Raw genomic sequence first — 27,922 nt, 5'->3', positions numbered from 1 at the left:
ATCACCAAACTTCAGGAACATAAAAGGTTTAGAAATCTTAACCAAGGCCTGGATCCAAGTTTTTCCATTCTTTTATAGTGGGCTGAATAAAAACAGAAATACAAATTTTGGAGCGTTCAAAATCCACGCTCAGTTTTTGCAGCTTGACACTTTCTTTAGCCATGGGAGGTGGGTGCGGAAGAAATGTATGACCTCTCCTACAGGCAGGATTGGCTAATAAAATAAAATAAAATAAAATACTTCAACTGTTTCTCCAATGGTGACATTGTGTTATAGAACCAAAGTGCTAACCGGACTGTCCAATTTAAAAACAAAACCAGTCACTGTTTTTAAATGTATCAGGTATTTTGTACATAGTATAACATGAAATAGAGCATGTGAACACTTTGTAGTATTCTTTGCCATAACTTTTCGGTGCAAAATATCAGGCTTATGGGGCCCAGTAATATCTATTTCAGAGCCTGCTGTATCTCCCCAAGTATTTATTCACTTGCAACCTGCTTGACTAGCACAGGTATCATAATCCTACAAATTGTACCTGTTTTGACATGAACTTTTGCCAATGTTAATTTGAAAATGAATCAAAGTAAATAAACTGTTCAGAGACAAACCAGAAGTGGCAAAGGGAGACAAGTTGTGTGACCTCATGTCTTTGGAAGGAAGTGTAGACCATTTGGAAAAAGTGGTTTTTATTTTGCCCTATCAGTGATTGTCAGTTGGCATTCATGTCATAATCAATGCACCTGTTAGCTACCTATCTCTCAAAACTATGGATGGGAAAACTGATTTGAATATAACAACAGAGATCATAATTTTCATCAAAAATTAACTTAACATCTCCTGAAGATCTAAACATTTTGGTTAACTTCTTATCGCACTGGTTTACTATATTCTGGTCAGTTCCAGGAGCAGAAGTGCTTTCATGAGACAGGACGTTCTCCTGAGATTTCAACTAAAAATAGGCAGACTAAAGAGATCTGATAAGTTTATGGAGGGAATGGTTTAATGGAAAAACATGATTTTAGCCAAAGGAATACCGTGCCATGGCAGGTAAATAGTATAATGGCTAACAAGGGTCAGGCTGGAGACTCTTGCCTACGTGCTCGGGGTTTTACTGATCGCCATATTTGGGGTCGGGAAGGAATTTTCCTCCAGGGTAGATTGGCAGAGGCCCTGGAGGTTTTTCGCCTTCCTCCGCAGCATGGGGCAGGGATCGCTAGCAGGAGGGATCTCTGCCAATTGAAGTCACTAAGCCACAGGATTTGGGGACTTCAACAGCAGAGTCAAGGGAAAGGGTAGGGACGGCTTTGTGGCCTGCAGCATGCAGGGGGTCAGACCAGATGATCATAATGGTCCCTTCTGACCTTAAAGTCTATGAGTCTATGAATAGGACTCAGATAAGCACTCAAATTTGGGGTGACCTTTTGAGGTTCAACCATGGGAAATCTAAACCACTGTCCCACTCAGCAATGCAAAAAGCTGGTTCGATAGACTTAAACTTCAATAGCATTTATCAATCAAGTACATACAATTCTGACAGAGCAACATGCTGTTGCACTACTGTGTATGCATTATAAGTCTAACTACTATCTCCAGATTTGTTTCTTTATAATGTGTGTGTAACACTGACAGACCCCGGTCATCAGCAGGCAGGATTAAACCTATGACCTTTGAAACTTAGTGCATGAGCCTCTATTGCATGAGCTAAAAGCCACATGCTCCTTAGCTAAGGCTATAGCAGACTCATTAATCTCTAAGTGGTCTTGGTGCCACTAGAAGGGATAAAACACCACATCCAGGAGGTGTGTGGGTTACATGCTTCCCCTAGCTGAGGAAGCATGTCCTGAGCTTCAGAGACTTCCCAGTTGATATCCTGGACGAGCCCCCACTTATAATGCTGACAGACCCCGGTGGGCGGGATCAAACCTGGGACCTCTGGAGCTAAATGCATGAGCCTCTACTGCATGAGTTAAAAACCATATGCCTATTAGCTAAGGCTACAGCAGACTCATTCATCTCTAAGTGGTCTTGGTGCTACCAGAGGGGACAGAACACCACATCCAGGAGGTGTGTGGATCACAAGTGCACTAAGTACTTTTATAGGACATATAAATCAAGCATTCTGTACACAATAGTACAGCCAGGTCATCTGTGCAAATTATTCTATTAGTAACATTGAATGTCATTTACCAAAAGGACACATTTCTTCCTCCTTATCATCATTAAAGGGGCAAAATGGATCACTTTAGGGCTGACATAGGAGATTCCAAATGTTCACAAATGTTCTGACTACTTTATGATGTTTTAATTCCTGTATATATTTTTGATTTCTAAATAATAGTGCATAATTATTGTTGCCATGTGGCCTGTTGCAAAAAAGAAATAATCCAATTATTTAAGTTTAATAATATAGTTAAATGGTTAGTATACCAAACCTTTATTAACCATAAAAAATGTTCTGTATGAATAATATTGTATTGATGGACTCATTAGGATTGGAATCTGCCTTTGAGACAACACAACTCAGCCTCTGCCACTTTAAATCCTCCACAGCAGCTTGCTAAGTCCTTTCCCTCTGTTTAGATAAATCTGTTCTGTTCTTCCCAGAGATATTGAGCTTCAGCCAAATCTTACCCACACTCCTCTTCAATAGCTGCTACCATTTTGACTAACTGAGCAGCAAATGTCTCAATGAATCTTACACAGCTTGCACACAACATTTATAAAAGGTTCCAGAATAATGACTGTGCATGCAAGCTCCATCAAATGGAATTGTAGAAGGGTCCAGACATATTGCACCAGAGATTCACCACACCTCTTCTTGGTAAAATGTATATGTAACTATTTGATGCCTTGTTCTGTGCTCATTAAGGTCAATAGTGAAACTGCCATGGAGTTTGATGGGAGCTGGACTGGGCTCTTGGTGCTCCTTTTCTGGCAATTGATTACTGTGACAAAGTGGGAATGTTCATAATGTTTTCACTGAATACTGTGTGGGTGCCTCAGTTTCCCCTATGCATTTCTTAAGTATCTAGGTGGTGGGATAAGGGTGTGTGATTGTTGCAGAGCCCGAGAGGGCCAGTGTGATGGTGTCTGCACAGAGAATGGCCAACACCCACCTACAAGCTCTGTTTTGGACTATGTTCCTGTCGTCTAACAAACCTTCTGTTTTACTGGCTGGCTGAGAGCAATGGTGAATCACAGGAAGTGGGGGGTGCAGGGCCCTGACTCCCCCACACTCTGTGACAATTACACAATAACTCTGTTAGCTGGTCTGTAAAGTACCTAGCACACTGATGGTACTATGCAAACAATAAATACACAGTCACTCATATTTATAAAAGAAGGTATTCTAAAATGATTACATTTAACACCAGAGTCAAAAATCCATCAGAAACACTGGGCATTCTTATGCCATTCCTTTGTGGCAATATTATGAAGGGAAATCTTCACACACACACACCTCTATAGCCACAGAAGTACCTAATCACAGTGGAACCAATGGAATTTTGCTTTTGCAACAGTGAGGAACCAGCACCTCCCTGTGGCTCCTCACATCATTCGTACCCTATGCCCTTTGCATGCCATGGAGCTGTGTTCTTTGAAGCTTAGCTATGCCCAGTACTCAGGGGGGTGAGGGTGAGCTGAGGAGGGAATAGAGGGGTTGGAGAATTTGCCACTATGCAAATCCACTAGTCATTCCCTATGAGCAGGTAGAGAGCAGGAGCTTCAACAGCTACCACATGCACTGCAGATACACCAACAGGTTAAGAGGGGTTCCCTGACTTCAAGGGAAGGATTCCTCCTCTTCCTGACTCCTACCAGGCAATGAGCCCTAGGGGACAGAGCATTGGACTGGGACTTGGCAGAACTGGATTCTATTCCTGGCTCTGCCACTGACCTGTTGGGTGACTGTAGGCAAGTCACTTCCTCCCTCTGATTCCCAATCTGTAAAATGCGGGTGACAATACTGACTTCCTTTGCAAAGCACTTTGAGATCTGCTGATGAAAAGTGCTCTCTATATTAATGTTACTACTACAACTACGGCTGTCTCCAGAACAAAGCCTACTTACTGGAACTGAATGTTGGATCAAGGATTTACTCTAAAAGCCTATTGTTCCACGATTAGTGATATATTCAGTAATATGTAATACCTACTCCACTTCATTACACTTATTAGTTTACTAGTGTGTATGTACAATACAAAATGTGCTTTTCTTATCTACTTTGAGGAGGAAGGAGGACAATTAAAACAGACATATGATAGACAAAGTTAAATGGATGTTTCTTTTATTTCAGCTATTTATTTGCAATTCTGTCTTGATTATAAGCTTATGTTACATAAAAATCAGAATAATTTCTAAGAAACATACTTCTGTAATGCTTCCCAGAAGACATTCTTATTTCACTTCCCTGCTGAAAAATTCTGTAACTATGAACAAAATTGTTTTTTTTTTTCAAGATATAAACCATCTTTAATTAGTATGAGTAAAATGAAGCTCATTCCCCAGGCCTTTTGAAAAAAAGAGAAAATATATTTTCTTTCTTTGACTGTGACTATGAATATTTTAGGACTCATAGAACATCAATTTTGTGGTGTAATCTACCCGAGTCCATTGAAAAAAGCATATGCACAGATTGTGGATGCCCCCTGCATGGACACACAATGGAGGAGATAGGCACAAGGAACCTGTCTTTCTGTGCCCCACTGAGCTTACACAATTGCAGTGAGGTCACAGGGCCTATTGACCGCTCTTGGCCCCTGGGAACAACACAACCTGGGTATTCACCCCACAGATAGACTCCTCAGTTGGTCAATTCAGCCAAATCTACAGCCTCTTTGATCCACCAGGGCCATAATAAAGCCACAGATCTGCCCTGATATCTCTGGGCACTCTGGCACCTTCCATGAACACTAAACAAATTAGTGGCAGTTGTCTAAAGGAAGAGGGTGCAGAGATTCCAAGGAGAAAAATGGTAAGCCCCAAAATCCAGATTTGTTGGAAATGTAATGCCCCATTGAAACCAGGTATATAGTAAGTGACTCCCACACTTAGAGAAGCCTGAGGAAGAAAAACAAGCAGTTATGTAATTGATATTCAATGTTAATGTCTTTCAGCAGAAAAACAATCTGGGCAGGCATTCTTTCCACATTTTAATTCTGCAGAAGTGAAATGATCTAACATTGAATATTCAAAGTCTCCAGAGCATCTGCTCATTAAAGATTGGACTCTGTGAATATTTGAGTTTATCTTAAGTTTAATTTGGCTATGGTAATGTTATTCCCTCTTTCCTGTGATCTTTTAATAAAGAGGCCAATTCATGGATTTCTCAAGGATACGTTCCTGGTTGTGTAAGTTTGAAAATACATGTAAAAATGATGGCCTAAAATATGAATAAAAAGGTCTACTTAACTACTATAAGTAATAGATATTTTTTGTTTACGTCAGTTCTTTCGTTCAATTTTCATTCTGACCTATATATGTTAAATCCAAATGATCTGGATTTAAGGAAAGACAGATACTGTGGCAATACTAGTTATACAAGGATTTAAATTTTGTTTGTTTGTTTGTTTAAGCTTTGTATCCAAAATCTGTTCCTGGGTCTGCTACAACTTTGAAATGTCTCACCACACTTTCAGTGACCATCAGTTACTGACAAAAATACTTACCTTGCTGTCTCTCTCCATTCAGCGTCCTCTCCTTCACGGCAGCAAATTTCATCAAGTTCAGTAAAGAGGTCATGAGGAATGTGTTCCTCATCATCATCCTCTGTTCCAAGAATAAACTGTACCCTTTGTGATGGGGTGTCTGGGGAGGAAACATAAATATCATAAAAAAAACAGCCAACAGAGACTGTGATTGGACCGAATTACTAACGTGCATTTTTTCAGCAAGGATTAAATGCAAAATGATTTTACATTAGTGGGAACCATCATTTCTATGCCTTCAGTAAGCAAATGACTGAAATTTCAGGCGATTATTCAGCTGTCTGTTATCCAAATAATTAACCTTCATAAACAAGTATTGTAATACATAAAATAATCACACATCTTGTCAGTTCAGTCATGCTTTAACTCATGCTCTATGAACTGGAGAGCACACAGCACTTTACTATTAAGACCTGTTTATTCAGTCTAAATTACCTAAATTAAATAAATATATCCAAAACAGACAAACACATTTTTCACAATGTGAAGTATACAGATACTTACAAATGTGGTTTAATGATGTCTCACCCAGCCTAACAGGGTAAAATAAAGCACAGGTACCGCTAAGTGTCAGACAAGCTAACTACTGTGGCCTGATTTTTAATGTACAAATTTAACTCAGTTCACAAATTTGGGGTACTACATTTGCATTCATTTTTTCCATTAAACTTATATTGATAGGTCCCAAAAGAAAATACCCTCCATGAATTTCAAATCTCTCATTATTCACTGCCATAAATTGTCCTTCTGAACCTGCCTAAATAGTTAGAAACAATATGTATAGAGAGACAGACAGACTGGCTAGAATAGTAAGAATAATTGGTGCCATTCCAACAGTTCTTTTTCCTATCTATTCTTGACTTCCCCATTTCTTATCCTCTCTTCCTGCTCTCCTCCCTTTACACCATCTTTTCCCTTCTTTCTTTTCTTCTCTGATCCTCTCCTCACTGCCCAATCAGCAGCTACATTGTCTCAGAGACAGACTGCTCTTCCCTTATGACTAGTGCTTTGAAATATGAGAGACAACTCAGGCAGTCATAGTGCACTTGTTTGCATACTACAGTTGTATTGGTTCAAATGCTGTAACAATCTTAAAACCTATTTTTAATAAAATCCAAATCTCAAATCATACAACTGTGGATGACATCCAATATCTCCAGAAATGTATAGTTACTGTTTCTGCCAACATACTTCGCAGCTGAAAGAACAACCAAGAATCCTTTGTGAGTGCCTGCCTGTAGGAGCCATGCTGCTAGTCAATTGAGAAATGGAGTAGCAGACATGCTGCTGCATAGGTGCTGGAACTAGGGATGCTGGGGTTGCTGCCACACCCCCTGGCTTGAAGTGGTTTCCATTATATGCAGGGTTTGCAGTGGGGTTCAATGGCTCTCAGCACCCCCACTATACAAATTGTTCCAGCACCCCTTCCTTGCTGTGCCTGGGGTGCAGTCTGACTGAAATGCTACTTTACCACTTTATTCTGGGGTTAAGCAACACTAGCTCTCCCAGTCTGCTCTCACATCCTGTGAAAGTTTAGTCTTTCTGATAAGGTGGCACTTAACCTAAGAGCACAGAGAGCAAAGTGCTGATCAGAGGTGCTGAAGGAGTCTAGTGGTGTGGGAGGCTGAATTCAGCTATAGAGATACCCACTTCTGTGGCACCAATGCCAAAGCTACCAAACAGAGTAGCAACACTTGTGACATTTTTCACCAATGAGAACGTGTCGCCATTTCCTAAGGGTATAAATTCCCCAAGCAGAGTGAGCGAGTGGGGGGGGGGGCAGGAGCCTAGCCTTCACAAGCTGGTGGAAGCTGTTGAGGGAGCAAGGGGCAGCTCAGGAAAGTCAGGGTGAAAGATAGGAAGAGTCTGGGAGAGCCAGGGCCTGGGAGACCCTGGGCGGGGAGGGGATGGGTAAACTGAAGGGTGCAAAATTGTTTTTTTGTGGGGTCTTTCAAGATCTGGAGCAACCTCCTCCATTCTGCTCCTGCTCCTCATTATCTTCTTCTCTTTCTTCTTTCAGCCCATGCCTTCCTATTCTGCATCACTGGCCATCCTCTGACCCTGCCCTGCATGTCCCTGATCTTGTGCCCATCTTTCCAGTCCCAGACTCTGTCCCCACCTTACACTCCCATTCTCCATCACACCTTTTGAGCCTCCTCATCTCCCTTGCTGGTAGGCCACTGGAGCAGCCTCCTCTTAATTGTTCCGTGTGGGCTACCCTCAGGTGGAAGAGAGAGAGAGCAGAAGAGGAGAGGCAGGTTGGCTGCCCCCAGTTCTTCTGCCTAACAACCAGCAGGAGCCAGGAAGGTAAACTGTGGGGGAATCCTTGCAACTCTGTTGGATGCAAGTCATATGACAGTTGGCAACCCTAAGTCTCTCCCTTCCTCTCTTTGAGAAAGGCTCTCTCCAGAATTGGGAACCATGTGAGTCCTATTGGGAGGAGAGGGCATGCCCACTGTTATGTTGTGATGCATCCCAGAACAGCAATCTCAAATCATAAGGAAATCAAAGCTTAACATGCAAGTAGGTGGTCAATCAAAACATGTAATTACCACAAACCTGTTAAGTCAGCAACAGTCTGAACAAAAATCATAACAGTCCAAATGGCAGGTATGTAACAGCAGGTCCTGGATAACTGCACACACCCAGTGCTATGTGTATACACACAGAGGCACGCAAACTACAACACTGAGTTTAGGAAGCAGGAAACCAACATGAAGAGGGAGTAGGAAGCAATAAGCAGGAAGGCAACACACAAGTCATCACAACTCCATTGAGTGTGGGTTGATGGGAAGCTGGGCCAGGGGAAGGGGGAACTTCACTGATACATCATTTTCTAACCAGTTCCCTAGAGATTCCCTAGAGAAGATAATATAGTCCAGTGGTTCTCAAACTTATTTGATCGCGGCCCCGTTCTTTGTGTCTGTAGTAGTTTACGCCTCCTCCCCTCCCCACTCTGGATGCCCGGTCAGCAGCTGCTGCTTTTCTGTCAGCCAGCTCTGAAGGCAGAGTGGAGAATGGTGGCTGCTGGTCGGATGCCCAGCTCTGAAGGCAGCGCCATCACCAGCAGCAGTGCAGAAGTAAGGGTGGCAATACTTTACCACCTTTACTTTCTCCACTGCTGCTGGCGGTGGCGCTGTCTTCAGAGCTGGGCACCTGATCAGCAGCCGTTACTCTATGGTCATCCAGCTGTGAATGTGTGCAGTACTTTTTTTCCCCCTAAAGCTTCTCACCCCTCTCCCCCACACAGAATACATTCCAAACCCCCAGCACCCCAGTTTGAGAAGCTCTGATATGGTCCCAAGCCAATGGAGCTGCAGTGCGAGGGAGCATAAGAGTGCAGGGAAATGTGCATGAGGAGCCTGACCTATTTCTAATCCCTGGGAATCCAGGGGCTTTGTCGGCTGGGTCTGAATGCTATCTGGGGAAGGGGAGATGATGTGCGGGGAACTCTGTGAGGTACTCTTTGCAGTTTTCCTCTCTTCTAACCCCTGCCATTTGGCTAACTCTTTTCCTTTGCATGTGGAAAACTGTTGCTGCATGTGGTAAGCTCCCTTCACTACTGTAACCATGAATATAAAGAAGGCAGAATTTATTTTCTGTAAATTGTCATATATTGTACTGCACATTTGTGTTGTACTGTACTGTCCTGAACAACAAATGAAATGAAGCATTAAAAATAGCTCATTTCTGTGAAATCCATATAGACAAAGTGTGATTAAAATCCTCCATAGGACTTATGTTTAGCACATGGTAGAATCCAAAAATTGCTGCCAAATGTACTTCTGAGTTATTTGCAGCTCTGTGTTTTGGTTAGCAGAAATTGTCAGCTGCATTATCCAGCAAATGCATTGTGTTATACCTGTATTTATTTGTGACCATTTTCACTTTTACTAAACACAGCTTTAAAGAGTCAGGAAAGTCCAGAGGAAGCACTCAAAGTTTGTGCCAGTGGGTGTGCTACTGATATCACAGGACCCAGTGAGCAATCCCTACTTTGCAGGTAAATATTAAACTCTAAAATTAATCCACAGAATTGTAATGGTACTTGCCTCTTCCTTGACACAGGAACGCAGAATTTGGTTTTGGTTTGTTTATGTTTGAGTTCACTAGTACAGTACATAAAAATGTACAGTTCACCAGCTTTGACCTTCCCTGGAATTTATAGGTATTGGGATGCCATGGACCACAGTTTAGAAAGTGACAAGTCCACTTTTATCCCATGGGCTACACTACTACAGCCTAGTGCAAGCAAAAAACTGAGTTCAATGGCTAATACATACTACTGGAGAATAAAAGTAAATATAACAGGGAGGCTTAATCTTCCAGTGCAAGTATTTGTTTGACACAAAAGATAAGTGTGTGTTTTTATGTAACTAGAGTGAGAGAACATGGAAAGAAAGCTGCTTTTCAAGAGAGGTGGCCTGTGGGAGAATCCCAGAACATCCAGTGCCAAGAACATCCAGTTCTCTTGATGAAACCAGCAGTAGAACTGACTTACACAACAGTTACGTTAAGTGATAATGAACAGTATTGTACCATAGAGCTCCGGCTTTCTGATAGTATTATATATATAGAAATACGTGTATTCAACATGGGAAGGAAATCAGCAGATCAGAGCAATACCTCACAGTGTGGTTATTATAAAAGTGGTTATGAAAATAGTACTTTACTGCTATATTTGATTTGCTACTACTGTGACTTCTGAGTCACGCATGACTATTTTACTGACAGCAGTGAAGAACCTATACAGATGAGGCAGAACAAACTGTGTTTTGTCTTCCTCATTAATACATCAGCAAAACTACTTGTTATGTTCTGACTCTTCGTACTTTATTGTTGGTGATGATTTATAATAACATCCCAAGCATGAAGAGCACAGTTTGATTTTCAGACACAAAGCTGAGCTGGAAGTTAGAAAATTCATGTGGTTTGACTTGATGTGATTTTAGGTAGAAGACAAAATCGAAACAGATATTTTACCCAAATATCTTCAAATAGGGAAAGAATTGAAAGAGAGAAAATGAGAGATAACTAGAGACCATAACAGTATAAAAGAGCAAAACAACAAATGAAACCTGTCAGCCCTACTCACACAACTGACTTAACATTACTAACATGAGTAAGAATTTGACTCTCATTAAAAGCAGCAACAATCTACAAATGCCAATGTATTTATGACACTTAAGGGGGGAAAAAACAAATAATACATGATTCAAAAACAGCATGAAAATAAATTTCATTTCCATGTGGTCAAATTGTGGTAACACAATCCTTAGTGCAAAGTGTGACTCCTGTGAGACAGGAAACTGTAAATTTCTTCTAGGCTGGGAAAACATATTTAATTTTAAATTTGATCAGTTTCACCTCTCATTTAAGTAAGCACAGTCAGCATTTCAAAAAACTCTGTTTTGCTGTGTATTTTATTATTTTGGAAAATTAAATTAAAAAAAAATACGAGTTAGAAAAATGAGCAAGAATAATGGGGCCAATTTTTAAAATTATTATGTCTATCACTGCCACAGGTGTGCATGCACTTAATACACAAACATAAAAAGACATGGAGTAAGGTACACAGAGCAGTGTAAAGTGATCTTAGCTACCCAAAAGAGGCTTCTGAAGGTTGTCCCAAGCAGCTGGCTCACCCTCAAGGAGAGAGTGAACACCAGCTAGAACCAAGGAGGGGGATTCTGGGGTGGGAAGGCCATGTGATATGAACCAGAGTATAATGAACAATACTAGTCCCTGACCAATGGACCATTCCAGTCAGCACAAGTTAAAGCAGCCCTGTAGCTACTCTACTGCGCGCTGGCCCCCAGCTGCTCCCAGGATCCAGGAGAGGAACAAAGGCTTAGAACCAGTGTTTGCCTTCCACTTCTTTAGCTGTGCTGAGCATGATCCAGAAGGGTCTAACTGCACAGTGAAGGTACAAAAAAAGGTGTAAATTCAGTCCACATGTGTAAGTAACTTTCAAAGATGTAAATCCAAGTTGGGACTCAGTGGTGCAGAATGGAAAACTGCAGAATGGAAATGCAGACACTTCTATGGACCTAGCGTTCACTACTATGAATGGCCCCATTATGAAATTGCAACTGAGCCCTAAAACAGGAACCAGTTACAGACACCATGGGTGGACAAGTCAAAAGGATATGATTGATAGGCCTGGAGCGCTGCATAACCCAGCTTGCAGAGACCAACAGGGAAGTTGCTCACTGACACAGCGCTCATGGCAAGCAGGCAGCTAAATACACTGGGCTGTATTGTGACCATCCCTTGCAATGGCAAATTGGGAAATGGAGTCTTGTAAGGGGGTTCCTCTTGCATGCACCACAGAAGAGCCACTCACAGTAACAGTTCCTGTGAATAAAGACTGCTCCATCCTCACTCCAGAGAGCAAATTGCTTGAACGGAAGTGGGAGGGGGCAGGGTCATGACCTTTCACCCTTCGCATTAGCTCATAGAGCAGGGTTGATGCACTGGTGGAAGCAATCTGAAAGCCCACAATTTCTCCCAGGGTCCCTCCTGAGGCAGCACGACCGCCCTGCCTGCTAGGCAGGGCTGTGTGCGCTAACTGCCTAACCCAGCCCAGAAATCAAGGCAGAAAGCAGGGGAAAGCACAGTGAACCCTTCTGGCCTTGGAATCTATATCTTTCCTGCTAATATTTCTCACTGGGGATCAGCTACTGAAAATATTCAGCTGTGCCCCTTGGTCCTCTCACTTCTATCCCTTGTTGTCTTTCCCCCATATTAACAGAGGGAACTTTCTTTTTGCAAAATCACTTTTCTGTTTGCATTACCTTCTGGAAGCTTTTCCTGAAAGAGTCTGCAGAAGCTCATATGGTAGGTTCATTTTGGAGATCATTGCAATTCAGCCTCTCCTGCCTGGCTCACGCCAAACATTACACACCCAGCCTGGGGGCTCTTAAAACTGGAGAGGTGTATTAAACTTAGAATAAGCCAAACCAAACCAAACCCAGCTTGCACAAGGCCCACTGCTTTAACACCTTTCAGGAGCACATCACACTCTATTGGGACCACCTTCTGCTCGTGACAACTGTGTCCCCCGTGATCTCTTCAGCAGAGCTCCAATCCTTAAAGGGACAGGGGCATAGAAAAATAACCCTGTTGTTCCACCCAGTTCCGAAACAAAAAATTCATATTCAAATCCCTTCACGAATACATTTTTACTTGTGAATGCTACATGTAAGAGATCCATTGTATTGGCTGCAGATAAAGAGGGACATTGAACATTATGGATTAGTCTTCCCAGCAGTGTTAGCTCAAGGTACAACTTGAGTGTTGCTCCTAACCCAACACCCATTCACACACAGAAATCTCTAGCTTGAGGTAAATGATGCTTTAAACTTGAGCTAGTTGGCCTGTTGGGTGGTCTGGATTGAAGTGCTGCTGATGCTTGAGCTAGTAATGCAGTGGGGACCAGCACAGGCTGGTAATACAATCACTCTGTTCAGCTTGAGTGTTGTTTTGCAGTGTGATCACTCTCAACCCAGCAAAGCTAATTAAAGAGCAGGGTTGGCAATAGAGGGGCAAGGGGGAGAAATTGTATCAGGGTCCCCAAAAATGTCTGTGCAAATAAAGTACTGAGATCTCCATTAAAAAAAATGACTGCAAGCAAAGATCTGATGTTTTGTATAGTCTGAAATCTTGTACCTAGTCACAAACTTTTCCTAACCAGGTGGAACTGACAAATACGCCACACATTATTACCTTTTTACAACTGATTATTTCATAAATATGTTTTTGTGAAAGCTTCTGTCTTAGAAGCCTGTTTATTGAACCCCACTGCAGTGAAACTCTGCGTATACTGGGGATGAAATAGGAGGGGGTGGGGTCCTAGCAAACATGATGTACTTGGGCCCCAAATTTCTTTCCACAGGCCTGCTCAAGAGAAGTTAAGTCGAGGGGAGACAACTCAAGCTTACACTGCAGCGAAGACAAGCCCTAAGAGACTAGAGTCTGTACATGTAACAAGCAAAAGAAATATCACCAACCTACCAGAACTTCACTTAGTTAGAGCAAAACCACTTGAGCTTTATCAATAGATTTCTTGCAACTAAAAAGGATATGAATACATTTTATTCATAGTGGATCACTTCACTAGGTTTGTCCAAGCCTACTCTACCAGTAACAAGTCAGGCAAGACTTTAGCAGACAGGGTCTTCAATTATTTTGGTTTTAAATTTGGTTTCCCAGAGACCAAAGTGAGGGGTTAGAAAATAATTTATTCAGGTTACAGCACTAGTGAAAAACGGAAACATCTCACACAACCCCATACCACACACAAGGCAATGGGTAAGTAGAAAAGCTGAACTGAATTCTGCTGGCTATGTTGAGATCCTTGCCAGAAGACCAAAAGGCAAACTGGAAAGACTCTCTTAAAAAAGTAATCTATGCCTATATCTGTACACAAAATGATGCTACAGGATTCTCATCCTTCTACTTCTTATCTGGAACATCACCATGTTTGCCCATTGACATTGTATTTACTTTATGTACAAACTCTGAATCTGCACCTGGAAACCATAAAGATTATGTTGAAAAATGCAAATATCGCATGAAAGAAGCTTATGAAGTGGCATCAAAAATCATCTAAAAAATCCGATGATCATAGAAAGAATCATTGTAATTGGAAAGTGAATGGTGCTGTCCTCTGACCAGGAGATAAAGTACTTGTTAGGAATCTTTCTAAGAGAGCGGGACCAGGCAAATTAAAGTTAAAATTCTTGTAGTACTTGAAAGGATAGTCCAGTCTATGAAGTAAAAGCAGAAGAGAGAAAAAGGATGTCTTAAGCAGTCTTTTATGGCAGTCTTTTACTCCCCAGTGACTTCTTACCTTTGCATAGAACACTCTTCTTTAAAGCACCACAGAGGAAGACAGAGAAACTGGGAAACTGCTGATTAAACTGCTCTAACATTCGTACCAGCTGTTAAAATACATAAATACCAAAATGGAATCATGGAACTGGAAAACAGTAGAGCACAAGTGGACCAAATCACCAAACAAGCCAGACATTTGAAGTCATCCTACTAGAGAGAAAAGAGCCCAAAAGACAGTAACATATGAATGTTTAGACACACTTATTGTCAGTGCCTAAATCCCACTGCTGAGCAAAGTGAATGTGCCATGGGAATGTCATCGCATTTGTCACAAGGTATAACAAGTGCCTATCTTTCTTATCATGTATTGTATCCAGAATTGAGGTAATATTGGCAAATGAAGTGATATTGATTTATTATGGTATGGCTATTGTCCTCAATCAAGTGTTTTATAATTTGGGATAAGTTAATATGTTTTATTTAGTAGATTTTTGTTTTCTAAATAGCTTGCCATATGCTCAGTGACTTTGAATTACATGGTTATAGCATTGATCTCATACAGGAACTGTTATTTCATAACATCATAAGCATGGGAACTAGGGACACGAGGGGTGCTGCAGCAGCCCCAGGCTCCCAGCTGCTGGCCCTGCATGCCCGGGGTCCCAGCCTCAGCTCTGGGGCGGGGGATGGACAGGGGTAAAGGGTAAGGTGACTTTCAGCACCCCCACTATTAAAAATGTTCCAGTGCCACTGCATAACATATGAATTGGGGGGGGGGAGGAATTTTAATTGTTCAGGACTGGCTAGTCTGTCAGATAGTGGAACAATAATTACCATAGAAAATTACTGCTTGATTGATGAAATAAACTGAAGAAAGATTTCTGAGTTTCCACCATTGGTACCAGTACTTATAGAAAAAGAAAAGAGACAAAGGCACACTTGAGAATCACTCTTATGAGTTTGTGGAACTCATGAACTACTAAGAATAAGTCAGATGGATTAACCGAATTATATATTTTGTTAGCAGAAATATCAGGATGACATTACATTTGTGATGGGGGAGTGTAGCACGGATATGTTAAAATATGTTTGTAAGACTATTTTAATGTGAAATTTGTGTTTAAGAATTGGGTGGAATGCCAGGCTATATTCCCCAGAATCAGGTCCCTTTAAGGATTGGAGCTGTGCTGAAGAGGTCAAAGACAACACAGCTGTGGTGAACAAGTGTGGTCTCAGTACAGCATGGTGTTTTTCCTGAAAATCTCTCCAACAGTGGGGCTCGTGCAAATTGTGTTTGTGGTTGTTGGGATTTTTTTGGATCCTAAGTTTAATACAACTCTCCAGTTTTAAGAGTCCGTGGTCTGGGCGTATAACACATGCCAACTCCAAACTTTCATAAAATTATGAGATTCATTTAGAAATAATGAGATTTAAAAACTAATAAATCATATTTTTTTTGTGCATCTTCCTCTTTTTCAGGAGATCTCTGCCTTTCATGAATCCCACCTTACTCTGCTCATACCATTCAAAATACTGCTGCAGAGATTTTTTTCTTTGATTCTTTTGTGCCTCTCAGCATCCCTCGACTGGTTCCCTTTTCTCCATGGCATCAAAAAAGCTATTTGTTTTCACATTTACAGCCCTTTGGACTGCAGCTGTGGGTTAGTTTAGCAGTGCTTCTTGCAATGAACATCTGATGCCTGTTCTCTGTAGTTTGCAATGGCTTCCAGTTTGTTTCTGCACACCCTTTAATGTGTTGGTTTTGACCTGAGGGCCAGTTTGTAGAGGGTTAAGGGCTTGGGGGGAGGTTGTTTGTTGTTGCAAGGGAGTAGGAATATTATTTATTTAGATTATGAGTGAGTCTTAATTGATAATGGGTCCGTTTCTGATATTTCAGTGTTGTTATAGCCGAGTTGGTCCCAGGAGATGAGAGAGACAAGGTGGGGGAGGTAATATCTTTTACTGGATCTACTTCTATTGGGGAAGGGACAAGCTTTCAATTCACAGAAGATGACTTGAAGAGGCGCTCTGTGAAGCTCGAAAGTTTGTCCCTCCCACCAACAGCAGTTGATCCAATAAAAGATATTACCTCACTCACCTTGTCTCTCTTAATTAACGTGTATTATGTTTTCTGTGGCTGCCTAGGGGTATGTGAAAAGTAAATTTTACAAATGGAAAAATAAAGATCAATATTTAAATCCTTATGCATAGCTAGAATCCTTATGCATAGCTAGAGAATTCCAAATTGGAAAAGCTGTCTGAGCACAGGACGGGGAGAAAAGATTGTGGCGCACAGGTCCAGTTACCAGGGGAAATATAATATTGCCAAAGCTGGGAATGGGCGACAGGTCACTTGATGATTATCATTCCCTCTGGGGCACCTGGCATTGACCACTGTCGGAAGACAGGATAGTTGGGTAGATGGACCATTGGTCTGACCCAGTATGGCTGGTCTTATGTTCTTAATAAAGTGAAGGATTTCTGAGTAGGTGGTCACTGTAGTTCTCAGTTTAAAGACATTGAGTCTGTTGTCCTTCTGCTCATGCAACAGTGTTCTCTACAGCAGTGTTTTTCAAAGTTCGGGTCGCAACCCAGAAATTTTTTTTTGAAAACCACTGCTCTACAGGAGCCCTTTTCACTTTTCCCCCAATACAGGGGGTAGAGAGCTTGTTCACTTCTAGCCATAGAGCTTACACAAAAGATAAATATTTTGTATGTATGCTAAGATGAATATATGTGTTAATAGAATTTCTTTAGAATGAGTAATCAGCTTCACAGCTGAAAAGAAATACATAAATTATACTTGCATATTCAGATTAGAATAATGCTGCCTTGTCTTGTGTTTGGTTAGTTGTTGAGCAGATTGAAGTGTTCTGCTTGTCTCTGAGTAGTTCAAACCTTCATTTGTTCCAATGTCTCTATCATTCACCTTTTGCTTCTCAGACTTTAATAATTCCTCCTTTCATACCAGATGGTTTCAAAACATTTGCTAATTTGTTCTCATGACAAAAGTCCTCATTTATTTTTCTGACATACTTCAGATCACTGTGCTTTATCATTCAGTCTCACAAAACCTATTTTTCTAGATCTTTCTTCTTGCACCTGCTAATTGAACACTCTCTTTCCTTCCTTTCCACAGAATACAGCCCCCCCAACCCCCCATCTGTTAAGAAGGGATGCTTTTAAAGAAAACTGGTGCGGGCCAGGGCGCTGACCATCTCTCGGTGCCTATTTAATTCAGAATGAGTCAGAAGTTAGGACAGCATAGGTGAAATTGCCCCCTAAATTGCAGGTTTGCTCTTATGGGCCAGAATGTGCCCAGTGACTGAATACACACGCAGAAGAGGGAAAGGGCATTGGAGTGTTCTCCTCCCCTTGCACCTCACTTGGGCACCATTGTGACATTGTGGTCCTGGACCCCAAGGGTTCTGCAGCACTAATCATATTCGTCAGAGTGGCTCAACAATAGTCCCAACCTCCCTCCACACCAATAAGCAGAGCATCCCTAGTTGCTCTGGGAGACACTGTGCCTCCTGAAATTCCTGCTGTGGTGGCATGACTGCACCCTCCACAACACAAGGGATTATCTGCCACAGTGAAGCCCCAAAGTGATCTTTGCCTATTCTAACTTTACGCAATCCTTCTTAATATTCTTTGTGCTGCCAGGTGGTATTGTTGCGTCAGCACTCACTCATTCTTATTCGTGAAGAGTTGCTGATGAATTTTGGATCTGGAGAATACTTCATGCAACTCAGCTGTGTTTTTATTTTAATTTTTGGAAATATTAGCACACACATGTACCTAGGGTGGGAGGTGGTTTCATCAGCATGAGTTTTTGATGGTCACATTACTCATGAGTGGTGAAGTAAAGAATGAGTTATACAGATCATCCCAAATTAACACCAAAAAGACTCTTATGATACATGGCAGATGTATTACGGAGAAAATGTATTAGTACTTGGACTATTTCTTATATCTCTCCCTGTATAGCCCCAAGTGCTTTAAGTACCCAAGGCCAGATTTTCAAAGCTGCCTAAAGAGACGGATAGGAGTCTAGTGGGGGTGGAGAGGAGGGGTTGAAAGTGCATTAGTAGGTTAGGCACTGAAAGGCCTTTGAAAATCCACTAGGTGCCTACCTGCATCATTAGGCACCTAAAAACCATTGACAATCCGACCCATAAGTACAGTTCTAACAGGTTCAGAAGAAAGGCAAAATTAAAAATAAACACTTAAAAACTACTTAAAATGCTTTTCTAGAGTTAAAAAACACGACCACTTTAAAGTCAGATATCTCAGCATCTTCCAGGGCTAGAAGAGAGTTTTGGAACCCATTGCTAGCCTAGGAAACTAATCCTAATGTCCTGGGTTTTTAGCCCTTCAGGGAAATGAAATATTGGACTTTAAAGTGGCATTTTTACATATGGGAAAGCTATCTCTGACCCAAGTATGAATCTTGTCTGGCCTGGGCTTTGGGAAGGGCAATTTGTGGGGAAGATTCCACATTTAGTAGGAGAAGGAAGAAATGTTTTTGTGTCAGATTGATTTTTTTAAAATGCAGCTGCTAAAAAAAAAACTGCTCAAAAGACTTAAAACAAGTCTTGTGGCAACAGCTTAGTGCACAGGTTCCCAAACTGTGGGTCATGACCCCATTTCAACAGATGGGGTCACAGATCCAACATACCACATTCACCCTGGCAGATGATGCCATCTGCCCCTGAACTTGTTTGGACCTGCTCCACAAACCCCATACCAGGAGGCCACCATTTTGATCTACAAAATGGCAGCCTCCACACAGCACGACCTTGCACCATGGAATCATTTTTACACAAAGTATCATCTTTAACCTCCAGCAGTGAGTCTAGTGATGCAGTTATGAACAAAAAAACAAGACTCCAGGAAACATGCTCACAAATATGACAAGGCTTTCTTTGGTTATGGTTTTATTAGTGTTTTGGTCAAGAATGAAGAAAGGCCAAAACGCCTGCTATGTGTCACAGCAGCAGATCAGAAAAACACACTAGTGGAGCATCTGAAAAACACAGATGCTTTTGCTCTTCAAGTGGATGTGAGCATTGAGGGTTGTGATGCACCTTTCTTGACTTTTGTTAATTTCACATGGGAAGGCGCAATTCTCGAAGACATTCTGTTCTGTCTCCTTCTTCCTAGACACAATATGGCACAAGAAATGTTTGCTGCACTACATTCAAGACAAAAATCTACCAGGTGATTGCATGGTGGGTTTTTGCACGATGGAGCTCCATCTATGGCAGGCCACAAAGCAGGTCTGCATACCTTGATAAAGAAAGTTGCTCCATCTGCTGTGTGGACTCACTTCATGAATCATAGAGAAAAACTGGCATCTAAAGCACTGGGTCCAGAGCTAGGAGAATTTTTGCAGCAGGTCTCTTCTATTGTGAACTACATTGAGATTCAGCCTTTTTGCCCAAGTCTGTTTGCAAAACTGTGAGATCATGATGTATTGTTCTTCGACACTGAAGCTCATTGGCTCTCAAGAGGAAAAATACTGGGACTATTATTTGAACTGAGAGCTGAGCTGCATGCCTATGCAATGGACTGCAAAAAGAGTGAATTTGCTGGTTTTCTATGTGATCAAAGGAGGATGTGCCTTCTTGCCTCTGTCACAGATGTATTTGGGAAACGGAATGAACAGAATTCAGGTCTGCAAGGAAAGTACACCCATATCCTTCACCTGAGTGATCAAATCACAGGATTCATGAAGAAAATTGTTCTCTGGAAGAATAATCCATTGAGGTCAAACTACGAATGTGCAATGTGCAGGAGGTCAGACTAGATGATCACGATGCTCCCTTTGACTTTAAAGTCTATGAATCCTTCCCATAGCTTTGCAAGTTCCTGGCTGACAATGAAATTATCCAGCCTCCCATAAAGGTAATAGCTGAGCATCTCAGCTGGCTAGAGGAACAGTTTGCATCCTTTTTCCCCAACTTGGAGGTGGCAAAGTAGGATGGGGTGCAAAACTTCTTTCAGTGCAAGCCTGATGCTATGGATTTGTCAACAGCTGATACCAAAAAGCTCAGCAAAATTCCTGAAATTGATTCTTGACAGAAATATATGCCCAACTTTCTCTCCCAGAGTCCTGGTTCATTGTTATCCTGCACTCTCAAAACATGCCTTGAAACTCAGGGTTCCATTTGTAGTTATGTGAAGCTGGATTCAGTGCATTTGCATCCATCAAGTCTCGGTATCAATCTATGTTGATGTCACATAAAAGATTAGATGTGCAGTTTCTACTGCATCGCTAGGCTTTGAGAAGCTGTGTCACAATGCATAAGCGCACATCACACTACAGAGTAACATACTTAATGTGTAAATTCCTTGGCTTCCTTGGTCACTATGTTGCTTTGTTGAGATCACAGGAAACAGTTGGTCTCAAAATATGGTCACGCAGGGAAAAAGTTTGGGAACCCTTGGATTTGTAGGATATATTTTTGGCAGATGATGCGGACATAGGCACGTGATTAATTGCATAGGCACATGATGAATGTATTTAGCATATGTCTATTAATTTCTCACATAGAAATCTTCTCTACATGTATGGTATTACTTTTTGTCAAAACTTAATAAAAGTTAGGAACTTAATGAAAAAATATATAAATATAGGCTAAGTTTCAAACTTCTGAATCTGAAGCTTCCCCTTCTCCCCCACTCATGCTGTGTATATGACTGTAACCAATAGTACATCGTTTTCTTGCAATTTCATATATAGGTTTTAATTGTCTGTGAAGCACAATGATATTTTTTTAACAAATAGGCTGCATGAAAATATATTCTTTTGTGTTGTAATTCATTGCAGACTGAAAATTATCCTCTTCCATTCTTTGATTTATTTAGAATCATAGAATATCAGGGTTGGAAGGAACCTCAGAAGGTCATCTAGTCCAACCCCCTGCTCAAAGCAGGACCTAATCCCCAGCTAAATCATCCCAGCTAGGGCTTTGTCAAGCCTGACCTTAAAAAACCTCTAAAGAAGGAGATTCCACCATCTCCCTAGGTAACCCATTCCAGTACTTCACCCCCTCCTAGTGAAAAAGTTGTTCCTAATATCCAACCTAAACCTCCGCCACTGTAACTTGAGACCATTACTCCTTGTTCTATCATCTGGTACCACTGAGAACAGTCTAGATCCATCCTCTTTGGAACCCCCTTTCAAGTAGTTGAAAGCAGCTATCAAATCCTCCCTCATTCTTTTTGCCTTCTATGATGAGATAACTGGCTCTGTGGATGAGGGGAAAGCAGTGGACGTGTTATTCCTTGACTTTAGCAAAGCTTTTGATATGGTCTCCCACAGTATTCTTGCTGGCAAGTTAAAGAAGTATGGGCTGGATGAATGGACTATAAGGTGGATAGAAAGCTAGCTAGATCGTTGGGCTCAACGGGTAGTTATCAATGGCTCCATGTCTAGTTGGCAGCCAGTATCAAGCGGAGTGCCCCAAGTGTCAGTCCTGGAGCCGGTTTTGTTCAATATCTTCATTAATGATCTGGAGGATGGCGTGTACTGCCCTCAGCAAGTTTGCAGATGACACTCAACTGGGAGGAGTGGTAGATATGCTGGAGGGTAGGGATAAGACACAGAAGGACCTAGACAAATTAGAGGATTAGTCCAAAAGAAATCTGATGAGGTTCAACAAGGACAAGCACAGAGTCCTGAACTTAGGAAGGAAGAATCCCATGCACTGCTACAGACTAGGGACCGAGTGGCTATGCAACAATTCTGCAGAAAAGGCCCTCAGGGAGCGCATATTGCAGTTATATAGCACAATGTACAGCACATCATGACAGAAAGGAGTCCCTCTCTTACTAAGTAATCTAGGCAACACCACTTATAATTCGGAGAGTGACTTTAGCATAAGAGAATTTCCCCTAAAATCAGAGGTTTGACACCGATTCCTTGGGCATCAGGAGAAAGGTAGCCACACGTAATATGCCTAATCTGGATTGCTATTCCACTCTTTTGCCTCTGCAGAACACAGACTCACTGTCACTTATGCTGAATTGTGCCAAAGAGTGGTGTTTTGTGATGTGCACATTAAAGGGTGTAAGGATGAAACGAAAACTCATTTTTTTGCTTGTGATAAAGGAAAGGACACAAAATTAGATGTCTTGGGGTGGAAGGACCAGGGCAAAGTTTTCAGCAGAGCTAGCTCCCATTTACACACCTAAATGAAATTAGGAGACTGACTGGGAGCTGTTGGGTCCTGACCACTTTTGAAAATCTGGCCCCTTAGTTAACATAAGCTTTCAGTGTTTATCTATTAAAAATATACAACATTATATATGCAGAAGTTCTTTAAAACATTTTAAACAACTTTGAACTCTATTTTTTTAAAGAAAGGTTGTTTCAAAATATATTTCTCTTACTATGCCTTAAAATATTAATCATGGTAAAAAGCAAATACATTTGTATTAATAATGCATGCTTTTTGTAGATTTGAAATATACAATCCATTTTAAGTGTATCTATAGATACTATATGCTCTTGTGGAACTGAAATTCATTCCAAACTGAGTCAGGCATTTTTCTTCATCAATATTAATTCTTTACATTCTTAATCCTCTATATTCCTACTGAATTTGAGAAACACACTCTTAGCTTCCTGCTTTTTCGTCCCTGGTATATTTTACTGTGAAAGATTTGAATAAATCAAGTTCTTTTAAACAGACTTAGAGCTTCACCACTTGTAATACACTGCTTCAAAGCTTTCCACACAGATAATTTAAAATTCAGTCTAAAATAAAGGATCTTGTAATGACTGCTTTGCAACCTAAAATTACACTGGCACTTACGTTTCCCCAATGAACTAAAAATATTCTTTTGTGCTACACTGTGATATGGTTTCCATATAGTTTGAGTGGTTTGTTTTGCTAGCTTTTTCCTCTCTCCCAAGCCCACAGTTAGCTGTCATCCAGATGTATGCATGAGGGCACATGTCAAAACACACATATGGGAGTACCCACTTTTCTTCCCCTTTTCAATACATTTGGTGTGGGAGGGTGGCTGAGATCCTTTCATACTAGAAATATTTGATAAATATCACATTTCCCCACATAAATGCCTGTATTCCCCCTTGCATTCACTCTTGTTCCTGCCCCTCTCACCACAAAAAATAGGGCATGATCCTTAGCTAGACACCAAGACTGATCTCACAATATGACCGAAGTCACAATACATTTACACCTTACAATGTCATGTAAGAACAGAGGCAAGATATAGACTCTGGATCAGATCTTAAGCTGGTGTAAATTCACAACAGTTCAGGAGCGGGCCCTCTATTTCAATATTAGCACTACATTACCCGGTCTTGCTACATTTTAGAGAAGCCAATTCCCCAGCACCAATAGTTTCCATCCATTTATGTAAAGTGCCTATCACCAAATAAATGCTCTAGAATGTTACAACACTACTAATAGTAAGCATTTTCATTTATTCATCCCCTAAACTTAAACACAATAGGAGGAAATGTCAAAAGATTTTTAGAACAGACCTGAAAGGCTCTGGCTTGTAACCCCAAAGCCCTATTATCAATACTGCCTAAAATATAAGAGGAGGATAAGTATGCATTGTGGTATTGATGTTTATTGTTAAAAGATCCAGCAAGAAGAAATAAACCTTACCAAAAGGAGGAGAATCTCTCCCATCCTCTAATCCTGAATCTCGTTCCCGGTCTCTCTTTCTGTGTTTGTGTCCACGGTGTCTATGGCGTCGGTGACTTTTTCTTCCACCCAGCGGTACATGAACTCCAATGAACAATGTTCGGTGACCTATAAAGAAAGTTACTGTTAAAAAAGTGCACATGGCAAGATACAATGACCTATCATAATACTGAAGTGTTACTGATACACAATTTATTGGTACAGGAGAAAATCCCAGTATTGAATTTCCGATGCTACAACAACAGATCCCCTAGAGATTTATATATAGAGAAAGATAAATTTGGGGTATATTGTAAATTATTGTAAAGTAGAAAGATAGATGGATCTTCTGGAATTACATGCTTAATGAAATGACTCTGATTTGTTTGGGCTGGAGTTTTATGCAAGCTGAAGCCATGTATGCACCAAATCCTACCAACCATCCATATGCAGAACTCTGTGAAGTCAATGGAAATTTTGCCAAAAAAATCGTGACAGGATACAAAATCCCTGCACTTCCATAACATACTTTGTGTGCCCTATTTACAAATAATTAATGGGTAGCTTAGTTTGGTTTTATTTCTACTGATATTTCATTTTTTTAAATGAAACCACTACACCTATAGTCCTTGGCTGCTGATCAAGCCCGACAGAGTCACACATCTCAATTATATGACACAATAGAATAATAGCACGGTAAATCATTTCAAAGATAAATAATGTAGCATTGTACCACCTGTCAGGGATAGTCCAGATAATACTTAGTCCTGCCTTGAGTGCAGGGGACTGGACTAGATGACCTCTCAAGGTCCCTTCTTGTTCTATGATTCTGTGAATCACGAAATGGGACAAATATGGGAAAAAAATCTGTCAACTCTTATTACACACTCTAGCCTCCTGAATTCACTTAACAGGAAATATTCTGGTAACTGAATTTAGGAGGCTAGAGCATGTAGTAAGTCATGACAGATTCCTTTCTTATGTTTGTCCCATTTCATGATACAAGTGATACACTGCCATCTTTCAAATGATTTATTGTGCTATTATTCTATTATGTCATACGACTGGGATATTTAGAAAGCTGTTTTTTTCTGAGAAATATATATTTATATTTCTCAGATTATTCACACCAAATATGTTTTCTTTTCCCCTGGAAATGAACATAACATAGCTAGTGGATAATTCTGCTTTGCTGCAATCATTTAGCTGTGTCAATCATATGAAAAGGTCAAGTACATTAAGCTGCTGTAGCACGTGATCTGTAATCCCATGGCGACTAGGGGCAGAAAACACAGCAAGGCATCATTTGTCACAGTACATGAAAGAAATTCAAGGCTGACAGGAATTCTCTGCAGAAGCAGAAACAAACAAGCTGGAGAAAAACCTCCCGATACAATATTAAAACGTGGGTTTACATCTTTAATTTAGTCTCTTATATAAATACATTTAGTGGACAATTTGGAAAGCATTGTCACTGATTTAGGAAAAATGTCCTTGCATATTCATGAGATTTTCTGAAGAACAGCCATGACCTGAAGATGAGTATTTATTTGAGCTTTTTCTTTGCTTCTTGTTTAATATTATGTTTTAACTCCCAGAAAATGATTCACAGAGAACTGGTGCTTTTATATTATCTCAAACCCAGTGCAATCAATAATGCATGAAATAAATAAAAATGTTGCCATAAGGAGAACTTACTATAAAGAACAACAGCAATAATGTATTTCTAAATATTTCCTTGGTAGGTATAATACAGAACTACCTGTGAGAGAAAAGGGGCTGCCTTCTCAAAGATTTTAATCTCTTCCAAAAGCTCAAAAAAATTACTTATTTTGATTTAGTAATTTAATCAATTCCTGCTGCTTTGTGAAAGGGGTGGGCAAGCTTATTCTAGTTTTGTGCCAGTTAACTATTAAGAGAGGGGCTTGATCTGTGAAATTAGGATTCAAATGCAGCTTCACACTTCACTTTATTCTGAAGCTTTAGTATCTGGAGTTTGAATCCAGGCTCATCTCTACTAAATATGTTGGCAAATCAACAGCAAAACTCCAAATGGCTGAACTGCCCAGGTATCCTCTTTATATAGAGAATAATCCATTTGCATGTAAAAAGGAATTAGGAAATTGACAAACTGAGGGGAATAAAAAGAAAACACAACAATGGAGCACATTCCCATTTGATTTAAGGTTGTGATGTTCCCCAGTGGTACTCAGGGCTGTGAGGCACCTCACCACCACCACCACTTGCCCTTGGCATGAAACAGTCTTGCCTGATGCTCGCTGTTGCTCAGCCAACAGCTTCTAGCCACAGACAAATACTGACTTCCAGGTCTCCACAGACCTCGCCGTCTCTTGTGCAGGCTAGCGTCAGATATACCAATCCCCAAATCCTTCTGCCAGCATCCCCTTCTGTAGTATCCAGTGCCTGTCACTAGCCACTCAGAGAAAATGGTCAGGTAAGCTGTCTCCAAAGACACTTCTTAGAGACTAAACTTAACTCTAACAAGCTAAAATCCTTTTCTAAAGTAATTTCTCACCTAAAGAAATCTCCCAGCATCACTTACATGGCCAATACCCAAATTTCATAAATGCAAAAAGCACTGTCCTTTTTTTTATCCTTCACTGAGGAAGCAAAGAGGTCCTTTTTTCCTTTCTCTTATAGTCCAGTAAACTTTTGAAACTCCCTCACTGCTTGTTCTCTGGTATGCTCCCCGCCTGTTGGTTTCACATCCCCGCCCCACTACCCATCTGTTTTTCCTGTTGACTTCACATGCAAATGAGGCTTCCATTGTGTTGGCTTTATAATGCTTAATTGACATGAGAGAAACAGGAATGGGTAAATACACATACTTTTGTCTGGCAGAAAACCTTTCTGTCCACTCTGCCTTGATACAGATTTTAAAACATAATTTCAACATAAAATCATAGAACTGTAGGACTGAAGAGGACCTTGAGATGTCATCTAGCCAAGTCCCCTGCACTCATGGCAGGACTAAGTATTATCTAGACCATCTCTGACAGGTGTGTGTCTAACTTGCTCTTAAAAATCTCCAATGATGGAGAGTCCACAACCTCCCTACGCAATTTATTCCAGTGCTTAACCACCCTTACAATTAGGAAGTTTTTCCTAATTTCCAACCTAAACTGCCTTTGCTGTAATTTAAGCCCATTGCTTCTTGTCCTGTCCTCAGAGGTTAAGGAGAACAATCTTTCTCCCTCCTCCTTGTAACAACCTTTTATGTACTTGAAAACTATTATGTCCTCTCAGTCTTCTCTTCTCCAGACTAAACAAACCCAATTTTTTCAATCTTCCCTCATAGATTATGTTTTCTAGACCTTTAACCATTTTTGTTGCTCTTTTCTGGACTTTCTTCAATTTGTCCACATCTTTCCTGAAATATGGTACCCAGAACTGCACACAATACTCTAGTTGAGTCCAAATCAGTGCAGAGTAGAGCAGAAGAATTACTTCTTGTGTCTTTCTTACAACACTCCTGCTAATGCATCCCAAAATGATGTTTGCTTTTTTTTTGCAACAGTGTTACACTGTTGACTCATATTTAGTTTGTGATCTGCTATGATCCCCAGAGACCTTTCTGTTGTACTCCTTCCTAGCCAGTCAATTCCATTTTGTATGTGTGCAACTGATTGTTCTTTCCCAAGCGAAGTACTTAGGATGAAATTCAATAAGGACAAATACAAT

General features: G+C 40.8%; 1 protein-coding gene across 3 annotated transcripts in view; it reads right to left on the bottom strand.

Moving 5' to 3' along the window:
- The window catches only part of SLC4A10 (solute carrier family 4 member 10), a 265,490-nt gene that overhangs the window by 118,816 nt on the left and 118,752 nt on the right, over nt 1–27,922 (bottom strand). For all 3 annotated transcript variants that reach the window (XM_034785814.1, XM_034785813.1, XM_034785815.1), the window contains exons 3-4: nt 24,203–24,349; nt 5,673–5,811 (exon numbers count right to left, since the gene is read on the bottom strand). In XM_034785814.1, coding sequence (XP_034641705.1) covers nt 5,673–5,811; nt 24,203–24,349 — 286 coding nt within the window. The remainder of the gene's footprint in view (nt 1–5,672; nt 5,812–24,202; nt 24,350–27,922) is intronic.

The sequence above is a fragment of the Trachemys scripta genome, chromosome 11 (genome assembly GCF_013100865.1).
Source record: "Trachemys scripta elegans isolate TJP31775 chromosome 11, CAS_Tse_1.0, whole genome shotgun sequence".
Classification (NCBI taxonomy): domain Eukaryota; kingdom Metazoa; phylum Chordata; order Testudines; family Emydidae; genus Trachemys; species Trachemys scripta.
Note: the sequence above shows the minus strand (reverse complement) of the source record. Positions and strands in the feature narration are given on the sequence as shown.